Here is a 16,300-nt window from a genome sequence, read left to right as displayed (position 1 = left end):
TTTGCATGTAGGTCACGCATCTTCCTCCTGGCAATTTTCCCTGCAATTTTCAGAAATGAAAGCTCCAAGGTCTGCCTATCTTCGTTAATTGTGCGTTCTGTCTTATGGGAACCTGTGATTAGCTCTGAATTCCTCTACCAAGGTTGTGCAATACGAATCAGAGATTGCCAGAATACACTGCACAAAAATTTCCACTAAAAAATGAACAATTTCTTGATAGCACATAATGGAAAATAAAACTATGCAAAGTTTTGTGGCATGTTGGTTGGGTGAAAGAAGAAATATTAATCACTGTTTACCATTAGACACCTTCGCTATAGTTTCTTGCAGGCAGGAACTAATAAAGGCCGGCCTTAAATAAACAGCCAATGCAACGTCTATGAACGTATTCAAAGGCTGTGATTTAATCTTTCAAAGAAGATTTGACAAGGTTTTTTTATACAAAGGTGATGGTGGAAAGGCAACGTCTATGCAAGGAACAAAATGGACCCTAAAAATAATTTTTCAATTTAATTAACAAGTATAAAAAAATCTAATCAGGGTGCATTCTGTTTCTTATATAGACAATGGACCTTCTGACATTGATGTTGACTGGGCTATATTTCTAAAGATAAATTTATTGTACATCCAGAAAGAAATATCAGGGAAAAAAACTAATTAGAGCCTTTTCTTAAATATATGTCTATTTATCAAAATCTTAAGAATAAAGAATCCTAAACAATAATAGCTGTTATTAAATTTCAAATATTAAAAGCTCAAGGTGGTTTAATTTAACAAGCCTCCCACCACTAAGATTCAAAGGAATTCAGCAAATCGGGCATTCGCAGCTTAATTTTGGTTTTAGAAATATATTGATGATAATTTTCTAAATGTTAAATTGAACTGTTTGTAAATTTTAGCCCAAGACTGGATTGTAGAACAATAAATTTATTAAAATTACAAATTAAACTCAAAGTGAAATGAGCACAGTACTATTCTAATTTTATAAAAATCTGTAGGTAACCTTTTCTGTGTCTGTCTTCAATATTGACAACTCTCCCCATTCAGCATATCTGTGTGAAAAATCTCACCTCTTACGTAACTTGTCAGGCAGCATTGCTGCGTGGCATAGGGTACAGGTGTCCGGGTGGGAAGTGAAATTTTTTCTTCTGATAAAAGCATCATCAACACTCCTGACACTGATGGGCGTGTCTTGGATTCTTTATGAGTGCACCAGAGAGCTGTTATCATTGTTCTTGATATGCTGCTTGAGTTAATTAAACCAGAGTAATCGAGGGTCTATTAGCTCAGGAAGGCGATCCTCTTCACATAACCTCCACGCCTGCATTCACAGTCATATTCGTTTGTTGAACTCCGTACAAACTAGGGTTGTAGTGAGTATATAAATTCTTACGTGCTGGGTGAGCATCCGGTCATCTATGTATTCCGTTGCTCTTTTGCCAGATACGATATTTAACGGCGTCACCCCAAAGCTGTAAATGTCTGATGCCGCACTTGCACGATGGGTTCTAAAATACTCAGGATCTAGGTAACCACTGTAGGGCCAAACGAGGAAAGAAAAATGAATTAATTGGTTGCCCAACATGAGAATTTTACTGCAACTGCATAGATTAATCATTTTCACTCTAATGAAGGGTTAAAGGATTAGACGATTTTACGGTGTTCCAGCCAAAGTCTTATATGTAGTGATATCAGCTTCAGTTGCGCCCTTGAGGAACATCTCGTAATTTGTAGAGAACTCCTGGTTGACATATTGGCCACAATCTGGTTGCAGTATTCTAGCAACGCCAAAATAACAAATCTTGGCATTGAAATTTTCATCTAGAAGAATGTTATTGGGTTTAATGTCATTGTGCACTATGCGCACTTGTGCACCCTCATGAAGATATGTGAGTCCCCTTATTATGTCCAATCTAATCCTCAGTCTTGTTGGTCAGTCAATAATCATCTCGTTTTCTTCTGCATATGATGGTTAAAACTATTTAAATATTTGACTAAAACACTCCAATTGCAAAACAAATTAGACAACGCCAAAGAACTGCACTGGCTGCTCACCAAAAAGGACGTTTGACAGGTTTCGTGGGGCATAATCGTAGACCAACATCATACCGTCTTCAAAGCAATATCCCACAAGCTCCATGATGTTTCGATGGCGTAACTTGCTTAGAGTCCTCAGCTCGTTAATCCACTGTTTTTCGCCTTGACGACTTTCTTTGCTCAACATCTTTATTGCCACTCGTTTTCCATCAGACAGAATTCCCTTTGAAAGAGGAAAATAAATTATATTTATAAATTAATAACTTATCATAGTCTTTCTAGACTACAATTGACAGTTTGATTTCAGAAGGAACTTACGTAATACACATTCCCAAAACCACCTTTGCCTATCTGTTTTGTAAACCCTCTTGTTGCCCTCTTCAATTCGTCACACTTGAACTCAATTGGAGATAGATGGATCTCTTTCACCAACATTTTTATCTGTATATAAGGGGAAGGGGAAGGGGAAGTGGGAGGGACAGGGGAAGGGGAAGGGGGAAGGGCAGGCGAAGGAGGAGTAGGAAGGGCAGGGGAAGTCTTTTGGAGTCCAAATATGGTTCGAATTTTTTTCTTAAGAAATCCACCCAGCCCGAGAGAGCTACGCAATGGCGTTTCTGCCTTTTCATGCTCGTTTACCCAAGAATGAGTTGTGTCTGAATCTGATCCTTCGAGCTCTATTTCACAGCTCTCCTCAGTCACACCTAATTAGATAAATTCAAAACTTCTGAGTAACGAAATTGAATCAAATTGACAAAAGTTTGTAATCGAATTAAAAAAAAATTCAAAACTTCTCGATGAAATTGAATCGAATTAAGAAAGGTTTGTAATCGAATTAGTCTCTTACTCTCTGCATCTTTGGATTGCTTGGAGGGGTCTTGTACAGTTACTTCAAGGCAATTATTCTCCTCGATCCCACCTAGTTATGCGAAATCAACAATTAGGTTATATTGGTAATCAATATTCAATTAATTATATAAGTTTCTAAATGTGGGAAGATGGGAATTTCTTAAAAGATCACAACCTGCAACATTATATTGCCGATAATAGAAGGTAAGTGTAGTTATGGTTAGAACTTGCATCTGAAGCATCAGATCAGCTTTCATAGAATCTACTTTTCCCCGAACATATACAAGTTCATCGCGGATCTTCTTAGTTAATAAGAACCTTTGGAGTACCAGACAAATGTCAGTAAAATTGTAAAAATTTCTATGTTTTTATTTGGTGTGAGTAATCTCCCATTAACTAAATCAATGCAACAGAGATATGTTCTCTACCTTCATCAAAGAATATATTGAAACAAACTACTTACTTGGATAATTTATTCGACGTGATGAAGGAACAACACAAAATCGCACCAGAAACTATCAATTTAGCAGCTTCGCTCATCTCTTCTAAAATCTCTTTGTGCAAATCAGCATAGATATCTTTCATCTGTTTCAAGTATTTACCCAGCTTAAGCATAGCTTTAAGAAGGTCAATGCATTCTCTATCTTGCGGAAATGCTGTCAAATCGCTCTAAAACTTTAGCTATCGCTAAAAGCCCCACTGCAACCCAATGTGTACTCCCCAATCCTTTCAATACATCTACCGCCACTGAATGTGCCTCGGTAGAAAGCTGAGACTTTACGAATTTCTATATCAAACCACCAAAAAACTGCTGTTTGAAACATTGAAAGGAAATAATCATTGTACACTATTCCTGACTCTAGGAAAACAAATATGTTAAGATGCGAATTACCTGATCAGAGAACATTTTTGCACCCTCTGAAATGCCATCAAATAATTTAGAAAAATCTGAGGCAACAGGTTGCAGTAAATCTTTCAGCTCTGTTCCACTATCAATTATTTTGGGGCCCAAACCCTGTAGGCATCCGTATAAAATTTAAATCCATTACAAACAGAAACGGCATAAAGTAAAAGTAGAAGAGTGAAGCAAATGTGTTGTACCTGGTTGATGAAAGCAGACAAAACGTTATCGATGTAGCGTATAAGTATATCGAGGGACAAGCTAGAAAGACCAGTCGTAGGAGAAGGTTTGCGAGTAACAGCACATGAAATTTGGTTATTGGGAGTAGTTCTCGTTAAAGAACTACTCATCTTGTTGCTACTAATAGGCTCTCTTAATTAGGCTGAAAACTTTTTTAAAAAAAGAAAAATAATAAATCGAAGATATAGCACACATTATTAAAGAATTATGATCAAGGAAATTAACATCTTACAAAAGATACCTGGATGCAAAATTTTCGACTACCGTTGACAGTGATCCTGCGAAAAAAACAAGGTATCATAATCTCTTCAAAAAAACTAATCTCCCATTGGTAGTCGACTGTTCTTCATAAAACCAGCTCCTTAGAAATACGCGTAAATTGTGACTTGTGCATAGCCACATAGAAATACGCGTAAATTGTATAGAAATACACGCGTAAATTGTGACTTTTGCATCTTCGTGGAGCTTTTTGTAATAAAGGACACAACAATTTCACACGGAACACGGCGATAATGCCTATTGGTCTTTTCATCTTAGTTGACTTTCTTGACTTACTTTGTTGTTTGTCTCGAGTTACTCTTGAATGTTTTAGGATATCATTTTTTATAAGATTTTTTAGGCATAATTTTTCAACTATTATGTGATTAATTTATTAAAATAATAAGTCAAAAGACCAAAAAAATCAAATAATCTGGTTAGGGTCATGTTGTGGGGTCTATATTTGGTGAAGGAAGGATGGAGGAAGTCGTAGACTGAGGGAAATTGAAGTTGATTATAGAAGTTATAAGAGAAAAGGAAGTTTCAAATTGTGAGTTGTGCATAGCCACATAGAAATACGCGTAAATTGTGAGTTGTGCATAGCCACATAGAAATACACGCGTAAATTGTGAGTTGTGCATAGCCACATAGAAATACATGCGTAAATTGTGACTTTTGCATCTTCGTGGAGCTTTCTGTAATAAAGGACACAACAATTTCACACGGAACACGGCGATAATGCCTATTGGTCTTTTCGTCTTGGTTGACTTTCTTGACTTGACTTTGTTGTTTGTCTTGAGTTACTCTTGAATGTTTTAGGATATCATTTTTTATAAGATTTTGTAAGCATAATTTTTCAACTATTATGAGATTAATTATTAAAATAATAAGTCAAAAGACAAAAAAAAAATCAAATAATCTGGTTAGGGTCATGATGTGGGGTCTATATTTGGTGAAGAAGGAAGGATGGAGGAATTTGTAGATTGAGGAAGATTGAAGTTGATTATAGAAGCTATGAGAGAAAAGGAAGATTCAAATTGGAGGTTGGGAGTGATTGTTGAAGTATCAAAGACTTGACTAGAGATTTTAATGAGATCAAATTTTTTCATATCGGTATAAATGGGAGAAAAAAAGGCTAATTGTGTTGCTAATTAAGAGGTAAATCTACAAGACAAGATGGGTGTAAGCTCCTTGTGGTGGCATAAGGATTTCTTATATGAGGTGATTAAGTTGCTATATGATGATATCAAAGTGCACCCTTGTGATTTGGGGATAGGTTCAAAGGATCGAACTAGTGCCTTGGACACTCGATCTAGTTTGTGTTTGTTTAGCTATTGCCTCTGTTTGCTTGTGCCTCCTATTATGGTGTGTGTGCTACTTCATATTGTCAATTGGTTCAATTTTTCTTGTGTGAATTTCCTTCTTTATGCTTGTTCCTCTATTTTTTTTTTATCACCATGCCTTCGTTGCCCTTTCGGTCTTATCTTCTCACATTGTACTACCAGTTGTAGTGTGATTTTATTGGCCTAGTTTTGATATCTTATTGCCTAATGGTGTCTCTCGTTAAGAATTTTTTTTCTTCTATTTTTTTTAATGGTTCCTAGACCTTAAAACTAGGTTACATAGACAAAAATGGATAGTATATATCCTATTATAAATATTTTAACTTATTACTTATTCCTTAACCATGATCATAATCCCCTTTTCATTATACTTGTTTCCCATACCCTCTTCCCAAGATCATATTTAAGCATAGGTAGGCCAAAGCGTGCCTATAATTAATAAATCCATATAGTTTCTAAGATCATTCCATCAAACTTATTTTGGCATACCTTGCTACAAGGTCATTTCTTGAGACATTTTGTCAAACAATTCACATACCTTGTCTATACTTCTCAATTTTATAAAACAGGTAAATATTTATTATTTATTTAATCTCAACTCCTTTCCTAAAATAAATAAATATTTCTATTTATTTAATCTAGCCCTCTTTCCTCTATTAATTAAAAAATACTTTATTTAATTAATTAATTCATTACCTTTTTCCTCTTTAATCCTAGTCCTCTAACTTGTTCACATGGATCACAATCTAAAATCATAGGCATGTGACAAGTGACAATTGTATCTTCATTCACTTTGTGTTTTCTCCAAAGTCAAGCCACCTTTTAATCTCATCCCTCCACTTCAAATTTAACCTCTTAATCCTATTCGCCCTTATCCTTTACCTTTCACCTCTTAATCTTCTCCCTTCATCTTTACCTACCCTCAAATCCTATTATTTCTCTTTCATCTATGAAATATTAACCATTCATATTCTAAACCATTGATTCTCATTTAGAACTACATATAAGAGGCTTTCTCCTCTCATTCTTCATCACATGTAGCTTGAGAAAACCTACACTTTGTCAAAATCTAGCTAGAGCATGCATCATCACAAGCATAGTCTTACATCATCACAACCACATCCATTCTTTCTTAACGTCTTGTGCAAGTGCAACACAAATCTAAGAGAAATGCTCTCAAATACAAGATCATGGAAGATAGGAGAACAACAGAGACAAACTTATCATGGATGTAAGAGTATAATCTTGTTTGTTTTATGGTTTATTTATATTGCATGATAGTTCTTTATTGAGTTTTGTTGAGTTAATTTGTAGATCTAGAGTTAATGGTTTTCTTGGTTAGGATTTATAAATAGGTTTGAATTTGACATAAGCAGTAGGTATGTGATAGTTGTTGCATGTTTTCAAATCCGATATACATGTAGTGAAGTATCTTGAAATATTCCAAGATTAAGTTTGAATTTGATAGCTATATCAAAGATCTGAATTGCGTTGCTTACACACTTAACATTTAATGGAAACTGAACTAAATGACAAATATTTGTCCTTTACTCCTTGTATCTCTTGAAACCGCAATTCAAAACACGTGGTTATCTAGTTATTTTTCTCTTTCAATGATTCCATGTGCAATAGAGTAAACATCTTTGTATCTTGTTTAGTGTTTTGAATCTTAATTACATGGTCCTCGTGTAGGGAATACATCTATGTCAAAGCAATCTGACATCTATAATGCACATATTCTTTGCCATGCAAATCACATGCCTAGAGTGTTAGGAAGCTACAAACGTCATTATAGAAATTGTTTTCATTTTAGTAAAATTACATTTGCTTGAAGGTTGCTAAAAGCGTTATAGCGTAGAGTTAGTATGCCTAACCTTCATATTTTGAACCGTCTTGATTGAGTATTATGAACGTGTTTGTGTGTACCATTTGATAGCTCTACTAAAATTAGTCCTTAACCATAGTTTTTGTAACTTGCAATCATTTGGAATATTCTTGATAGAGTATATCCTTTAATTAATCATAACTTTTATCATAATAATGTATTTCTAAATGTATTTGCAATTTCTATCTAGAAAACAAATGAAGATTAACATTAGAGATGTAAGTGTTTCTATTCTTTGCACTCAAGTCTCTCTTATAAGATCCAACCGAATTGTGATATAGATTCCTCTTATGAGAAATTCATTAAATGAAAGTGTTATGAGATTCAAGAGTCTCGAACTAGGCTCTACTACTCTCTTTACTCATAAATGCCTCTATGGCAGTGCCTAAGCCATATCTTCATATATGAAACATAGATCTTAAAGTACAATCCAACAACAATTAATATATGATATCTCTCCAAAATAATGTTAAAACAAAAGAATACCGAAGTGTGAGTCATGGGTTGTGCTCCAATCAAATTCAGTGTTTTATTCTACTCAAGTCATGCAAGTGGATTAAGCATAAGCGAAGATCTATGCATTCTCTCACATTTGCAGAAATTTTGTCGAATCTTTCTAAAGCATTAGCTATCGTGAAAAACCCTAATGCAACCCAATATGCATTCCCAATCATTTCAATACGTCATGAGCCGCAACTAAAAGTGCCTTTCTAGAAACCTGGGACTTCAAGAATTGATATGTCAAACAGCCCAAAAAAAACTACCAGTTTTAAATGAAAGTCACTGTCCTCTGTTTCGGATTTTAGAGAAACAAGATATTGCTGGCACTTGTAATTTCTAAAAGACTCTAACAGCCAACACTATTAATAAATTCGATTATTCTATTTCATTACAACATAATAAAGTGATCGTTGAGTATACAATTATCTCCAATTGTACAATTTTGTGGGTACAATGCTTCAAACATATACTCACTTAGGTTTCTAAAATATTTCTAAGCCAAATGTAAGCAATCTTGTGTGATTGGAATTAGAATGCGGTTGGGGTCAGAGTCAATCGCATTTAACTGTTCCAGAGGAAGATGCATGTATACAATCCAACTACCGTCTCCTGCAGGGCTTTGAGTTGGCATGACATAGCCCGATTCACCACCCTAAGGGAAATGGTAGTTTCCAAACGTAGGCTTTCCCCATCCAAAATCAACTTCATACAAAGAAAACCGCAGTCCAGAAGACAACAAAACGTAGGACTGAATGTCATCTTCTCTACAGTAAATCTTGGCTAAGACAGGTGTTGGCTTTGCAATCTCGACGAAGTCAATTAAGCTTTGAAAATGCTCCTCATTTGCTGCACTCTGTATGGCATCATGAATTAACCTGCACTCCAACAAAGTGGTTTTCCTTTTATACAACAAGCATTGGACTCAGCAAAGGGCAAACTAAGAACATTGCCAAAGTAATTAGCAGAAATTCCAATCTCCCTTAAGCGTTGGCGGCCATCTACAACTATTCCTATTTTACAATTCATATTGTCCTTGACCATCTGGGTGCATACCAGTAGCTTCTATAAGTAGGCACTGAACACCTCTAATTTTGTGCAACTATTACCATCTTTGTTTGCATTAAATTGGAGATCCATAATGTTCTTGACATCTAGATAGTAAATTCTACTTGCTAAAGAAGGTGGGTGAGGATTTTCTTGGCCAGATTCTTGTGATGTATGCCTCACATACATATTGTTAATTTCAGCACAGTAAGCAGGGGAATCTCGAGGGCATAATATGGAGCGTGTGATGCTTGGATTCAGAGGTACAGTTGAGTCATTCCTACAAAGCTTTGCCCAACTTGTCAAAAACATGTTTGCAGAGTATGCATCTGCGACTCTGTGGTCTAATGTGCAGCCAACAACAATACCTCCACAGCCAAACTCTGTTACCTGCAAATACCAAAAAACTGTTATGATTGTTATGCAGAAAGCAAAACAAATGGAAAGAAGTATGCACTCTATAAAATCCTTTACCTGAGCAGCAAAGAAAGGAATACCATCTTCTTGAAAGGGCTTTGAAAGTGAAGGAACAAGCTTCCCCTGCACAGACTCATCAGGGTTGTATAAATTCAGCTGAGAAAGAGCAGCTGCAGCATAAGCTTGGGTCAAGCGAACTCCCTTGTTATTGCAATGGACCTTTGGTAGGCCAATACTATCTGTCACCATTCTTCCTGCAGATACATAATAGGACACTAACACCTTCGAGATGGAAGTCTTGAGATGAGATAGTGTTGATGCAAAAGTCCTAGTTAAGTGATTTTTATAATAGAAGAACACATGCACAGAAACTGGAGGAATAGTGAGACCCAGATTTGACAGAGAAAGGATGCGCTGCTGCATTGGAAGAGCAGGTACTATGACTTCTGTGTTAATAATCTTCAGCTCATAATCTTTGGAAATGGTAGACACAACGGGAGACATCTTTACAAGCTTTTTCACCGATGCAATCTTCAATTATTCTTGTTCGTTCCCCACTGTGTAAATATTGTCTTATCCAAAACAACGTGAAACATGCAAACTAAGGATATATTACGCTGGTCCTACAGTGATGGTTAATTCTGTGCTCGTCTTTTCCCACAGCTTCTAAAACATGTCGAAAGCTTCAATGGTTGGGTCCATCGGATTTAGACTGTATTTGCATTCCGTATTTTTCAGAAAATTTCGTGGACAAAATTTAAAAAAATTACAATACTTGAATAAATGAGTATAAGAATAATTTGTGAGTAGGAAATAACATAAATGAAATAAAAATAAATTTATAATCATAGTCTATGGATTGTTTTTGTTTAGTAGACAATTATAATGTATGACTTATAAAAATAGTATTTGTGTTATTGATATTTAACATAAGACCAAAGATTAAATTTGGCAATGTAAGTTGCTTATCTAGTTTTTATTAAAATTAATCATATAAAACTGTCCTTGAAATATTAAAAAATATTTTATTTCAAAATATCTAAATACAAATTAATTTTATGAATTAAAATAATTTTGTAATAAATTTGTTTTTTATCCAAATTCTTTCTTTTAAAATAATATAATCTTCTTAAAATTTCAATTGTATTTTATTGCAAAAATATCTAAGTAGTACTATAGGACTATTAATTTAGATCCTTGTATAGTCCATTTTCTTAAAAATAAACATACCATATGCTTAGCTTCTCTTTAAAGTAATGTTTAAACAACAACTAAGACTATTTATATGATGATCTTTTTCTATTATCATTTTTAGTTTATTGATGAAAAATTGATCCCCACAAAAAATCTAATTTTATATAAATAAGATTTATAGAAAATCACTTTCTATAAATCATTAATCTTAAAATAAATAATAAACATTATATGATGTTTATTAAATTAATTCTCTACATAAATTATAAGTCTTATAAACAAAATGCGAATAAATAATTGGTCTCTAATAAATCCACCAGTCTTTATATAAATAACCAACCTTACATAAAATTCAATGAAAAGCCAATCTTCACATAAATATTCACTGCAGACACCTAAAAATGTCTCATCGCTAATCCACTAATTATTCATTTTAATTGATTAAATCATTCTTTAATTATATAATTAAGCTAATTAATTTCTTCTGAATTAATTCTAATCATCACTCTCCACCTTACTAATCATTCTTTAATTTCTATTCTCTCTTCACCAATTTAATCATTTAACCTCTTTCTAAATATTAATTAAATATTAATTAATTAATTAATTATGATTTAATTCCTTTAGTTGAATAATCTATATTATTAAATTAAATTAAATTTTTAAATAATTAAATAGTTTCTTTAAATTATTTAATTAGCTAATTAATTCTTCAATTCCAATTTCCCCAAATTCTAATTTTGTCTAATTTCAATATTCTTCTAATTCAAATTCGAATTTGAATTTTCTTTCAAATTCGAATTTGAATTTTCTTTCAAATTCCAATTTCATCTAATTTCAAATACATATGCATTTCAATTTCATGATTTCAAAAATCAAATTCAAAGACATGCAGAAATCAAATTGAAAATCTAAATCAAGTTTGCATGAATTCAAAGATCAAAATAAATTTAAAATAAATTCAATATCACGCCAAAATCAAATTGAAAATCTAAATTGAGTTCAAGAACATGCAAATCAAAATGGAACTTTAGATAAAACTTCCTACAACACATGCTAAATTAATAATTAATTTATCAATTCAATTAATTGATTAATTAAATCATTTTCTCAATTCTCTCCAATCATTCTTTTTCTATCTTTTAATCAACTTTTTCTCGATTAGTTAACTATTCAATCTCCTTTTCTATCTTTCAATCATCTTTTTTCTCAATCAGTTGACTAAATTAACAATTCAATCAATTGAGTTCCACCTCCCAATCAACAGTTCAACTATCAATCAGCATGTGAGCTCACTTGAGTTCCACCTCTCAAGCAATCTCCTCCAAAAATCTATAAATTCAACATCAATTCTCCATTTTCGATATTCATGCACTTCGAATCTTTGTGCCATCTTTATGCAAGTTAGCAGCGTGATATCTTAGAGCCAACATCATTTCTCAAAGAAGAGAAGGACAATGGAAGCGACATGCGATCATGGAATAGGGAGTTTTAATTAATTATTTTATAGCCCTATTGTCTTTAATTACATACTTTCATTGATTTATTGGAATTCTTTAGCTAGAACAGGGATTCGTTATTTCCTTATTATTTCTAGTTAGTTATGATGAATTTTGTATGCGGGAAAAGTAGGTCAATAGAACTTAAAATGTGAAAAATGAAGCCCAAAGATACTTGTCCACACACCCACAGGACTTCTTGGTGCAAGCTATGGAGTCATGAAGGATGACTCAGCTTCCCAAGGTTGGTTCCATGGTTCTCTATCTCACAAGGTCCCTCAAACCAATTTCTCTGTTCTCAGATCATTGAGCAAAGTGGTTTAGGGATGACAAATGCAAGAACGAGGGATGTTTTGATTGATTTTAATATGAAAATGCAACCTATCTATGCATGATCCTACAAATGAGATGAACTAGATTATAAGATGACAAGATTAGTAGCAATACTATCCTAACATGATATACTAGTTATATGATTAAGCTATTGATGAAAGAAGCAATCTCAAATGATTATTAGATTAATTCTTATTTGCAAAGAGAGACTAAATGTGCTAAAAATTGAGCATAAGTATGATACTAAGAGCTTGCATATATGGAAATGGAGGAATGAGAGCTCTATTTATAGCAAAAATAGGGCAATGGATGGCCAGGATTGAAAGAGTTAATCAAGGGTTGAGTTTGAAAGTTGCTCAATCCATGTTCATAATTTTCACCAATGAAATGGTGACAGTTGGCAAAATGAGGTTGGTTGAGAGGAGGGGTAGGAAGCATTAAATGCTTGAGAAGACCTCATGGTTATCTTAGGGGGTAAGGGTTAAGGTTAGATTAGGGTTATCCAATGGATAAAGCTTTTACCCAAAGGATGAACTCTTGTGCAAAGGATTAAGGATTAACCATGGTCAAAGCAATAAATGCTTGATGAGACCCTTGGGTTACATGGAGGTTAAGTTTAGAGAAATTCTTTAATCATGCTGGAGGGTTGAGTTAACCATTAATGGTTTGGAAGACTTTCAAAGTTAAGTTGTTGAAGCCTTTAATGGTTTTCAAAGACTTTGAGGGTTTGAGAAGTGACTTCCCCTTACTTAGGGATGTGACAATATTTAGGAAATGGGTTAGGCTAATTTAGAAGTGATTAGAAGATTCTAGAAGGGGGTTAGGAATAGAATTTAGGAGACAAGTGGGAGATGTAGGATTTTGCAAGTGGATGGAAAGAAAATAGGATTTAATTGAAATAAAGTTAATTTAATTCAATTTGGTTGTAATTTGAGAAATTAAATAAATTAGATTTATTCAATTTAGGGTAAACTATTTAATTAAATTAGAATTTAATTAAAAGTGGATAGAAGGAATTTAATTGAATAAAATGATATATCCCATTAAATGGTAAAAGGGGTCTAGTGAATTTAATTTAAATAAATTGAGTAATTTACTTAATTAAATAGAGGAATGTGAGTGATTCAATTAAATTGGCTTTAATCAAATAGAGGAATGAACATAAAATATTCATTTAGGAATATGTTTATTTTTATATGTCTACATTTTGCCCCTCTTTGAAGTGACGTGTGTGCACATGTTAATTCAAAGAAAATGATGTGTCATCGTGATTTATGATCAATTTTTTTTTTGTCGTTTTGAGATATGCTATGCCCCAGTTTTGATAATTGACGCCCTAGATTCCATAAAATGATGTTGATAATGCCCCCCTTGGGAGATGAATCAAAATTTTGAAAATTGGATTGATTTGGATAATAGCATTTTGAATTTTGGTTTGTGTTGAATGCATTTATTTGATTCATCTCCCAATAATGATGTTGGCTAGCTTGGTATGAGACATCGCGAGCAAGTTTCAAGGTCCTTTACGAAACCCTAAATTTTGATTTTCCCTATAAAAGGGGAAAAGTAATTCCTTTTTGTCTCATTTGTGCTTGTTGACTTTGGAGATAGTGACACTTGGAGAGAAGTCAACATGTCGATTCCGTATTCCACTCATCAATTCGAGCCCGTGTGGAGGTATCGGAGGCCTACCACATATGGACCACTAGTAAGTCAACATTTTTGACCCTTTTTGAATTTTTGATTTTGTCATTTTTGGTAATTTTTTGAATTTTTCATGCAGATTTTATGTTTTAGCGCGTCGCGTTGAAAGGGTAGCGCATACGAAAAATTTCATAGCACGTAGGGTCCAGCTAATAGGGTAGCATCTTAATGTTTTTAGGCTAGCGCATAGTCAGGCTAGGGTAGCGCGTCGAGTTAGGTTAGCGCACTGGGTGTATAGGATAGCGCATTAGGTAAGCCAAGTAGTGTGTAGGAAAAACCTAGTGCATAGGGCTTGCAAGAGGTCGCATGGGTAAGTTTAGATAGCACGTAGGTATAACCTAGCGCATAGAGGTAAATTAGCAGTGCATAGACAAAACAGGCTAGCGCATAGACTACATTTAGCGCATAGGGTGTTTTGGAGGGCACATGTGAAGGAAAGGATAACGCATAGGGTTGGTTAGGTAGCGCGTAGACAAAACAGGGTAGCACGTGGGATGTAGTTTGGCGCTTGGATAGGATAGGTTAGCACATATAGAAAAATTTTGATAGGAAAGTGGGATTTTGTAAGTAAGAAAATTTTTTAGGTAATGTCAGGTTTGTCGGGATAAGGGAATTTTTGTCAGTTTCTGTGTCTGTTGTCTCATATGTGTCCAATATGAGTTCTGATACTACTTGATTTGTTTTGCGATGTTGCATGTTGATAGTGATTTTGATATGATTTTGGATATTTTGTGGAACTTGATAAAATGTGTTCAAAGTTTTTCAAGTTTTGGATATGAATATGATTGATATGAATTTGTGGAGCTTGAGTTGTGTTGCAAGCTGATATGGAACTTGAGTTGTGTTACAAGTTGATATGGAACTTGAGTTGTTTTATAAGTTGATATGTTTTGAAACTTGAGTTGTGTTACAAGTTGATATGATTTGTGAAACTTGAGTTGTGTTACAAGTTGATGTGATTTGATGAATTGATATGATTTTGATTTTGATATCCATGTGTTGATGAGGGAACTGATATTGGACTTACATTGTGTTTGACAGGAGCGTCTTGGTGTAGTGCAGTCACGTGAGCGATTTTCGAGACCTTGGTCACTGATACCACGATTGACACAGGGAGACAAGGATATTATTGACAGGTGTGGTTTGACCTCTTTGCTAGAGATGCCTCGGTTTATCGTAAACTGAGGTTTGTTGACAGCATTGGCAGAGAGGTGGCATAGCGACATGAACACCTTTCATTTAGCTATAGGCGAGATGATAGTGACACTTGAGGATTGCTACTAGATTCTGTGGATTCCTGTAGTAAATGCACTGCTACCTTATGAACAGATGGAGGAGGGTGGGACCAAGGCACTACGCCAGATATTTTAGGATGATATCATTTGTGGGTATGAGATCCCATGGTAGGAGTTTTTGGATTTGGATTACACTCCCCTGCCATCAATTCTAGTGGGGTTTATTGTTGGTTTTCTATGTCTCGACCATAGGTCGAAGGGACTGTCTATTGGATGGGGGTTAGTGCTGGAGGACATGGTGATGCAGGGTCGTCGTTTTGCATGAAGATCAGCTATGCCTGCCTGTCTATAGAGGGATCTGCATGAGGTAGTGTACCTTGGATACGACAGTTTATCAGCTAGTGTGACACTTCTCCAGGTATGGGCATGGGAGCATATTCCCGTGGCTAGGCCATTGGCAGATAGGGATAGGCTAGTTGGATGCGCTTATGCATATGGGTACAGAGGTATAGTTGTCCAGCGTAAGTTGGGCAAACTAGAGCATTGGAGGAGAGTGATGGATGACATTGATAGGGTCGTCTGGTGACCTTATACAAGTTGTGAAGTTTGGGCTGAGGATGGGATGGAGATGCCACATGTCTTTATGTCTCGATATCTGATAGGGCGGACACCCTTTGTTATAGAGAGATTCTTGCATAGTCGGGTGCTACAACAGTATTGGCGACAGTAGGGGATACCATAGGGAGCATGCCTATATGCTCGATGGAGACAGGATATCCCAGATTGGGGTCCTACAATTGATAGCATGACAACTGTAGATGATTTCTTTCAGTTAGCTAGCCAGATTTGGGATTATGCCCTTG

The 16,300-nt window shown here is 34.7% G+C and overlaps 1 protein-coding gene across 1 annotated transcript; it reads right to left on the bottom strand.

Annotated features, from left to right (window-relative positions):
- Positions 1 to 8,663: 8,663 nt before the first annotated feature.
- Positions 8,664 to 9,976, bottom strand: LOC131856590 (coniferyl alcohol acyltransferase-like). Its single transcript, XM_059208433.1, has 3 exons — positions 9,530 to 9,976; positions 9,243 to 9,445; positions 8,664 to 8,886 (listed from the first exon to the last, which is right to left on the bottom strand). Exons 1-3 carry the CDS (start codon positions 9,974 to 9,976, stop codon positions 8,664 to 8,666), a joined length of 873 nt encoding a protein of 290 aa, XP_059064416.1.
- Positions 9,977 to 16,300: the final 6,324 nt, after the last annotated feature.

The sequence above is a fragment of the Cryptomeria japonica genome, chromosome 7 (assembly GCF_030272615.1).
Source record: "Cryptomeria japonica chromosome 7, Sugi_1.0, whole genome shotgun sequence".
In the NCBI taxonomy this organism is placed as follows: domain Eukaryota; kingdom Viridiplantae; phylum Streptophyta; class Pinopsida; order Cupressales; family Cupressaceae; genus Cryptomeria; species Cryptomeria japonica.
Note: the sequence above shows the minus strand (reverse complement) of the source record. Positions and strands in the feature narration are given on the sequence as shown.

Coding starts and splice junctions, on each gene's coding strand:
- LOC131856590 (XM_059208433.1), bottom strand. CDS start 9,976: ATGTCTCCCGTTGTGTCTACCATTTCCAAAGATTATGAGCTGAAGATT. Junction 9,446..9,529: donor TTCCTTTCTTTGCTGCTCAG/GTAAAGGATTTT, acceptor TGGTATTTGCAG/GTAACAGAGTTTGGCTGTGG. Junction 8,887..9,242: donor TGTGCTGAAATTAACAATAT/GTATGTGAGGCA, acceptor GTTGGAGTGCAG/GTTAATTCATGATGCCATAC.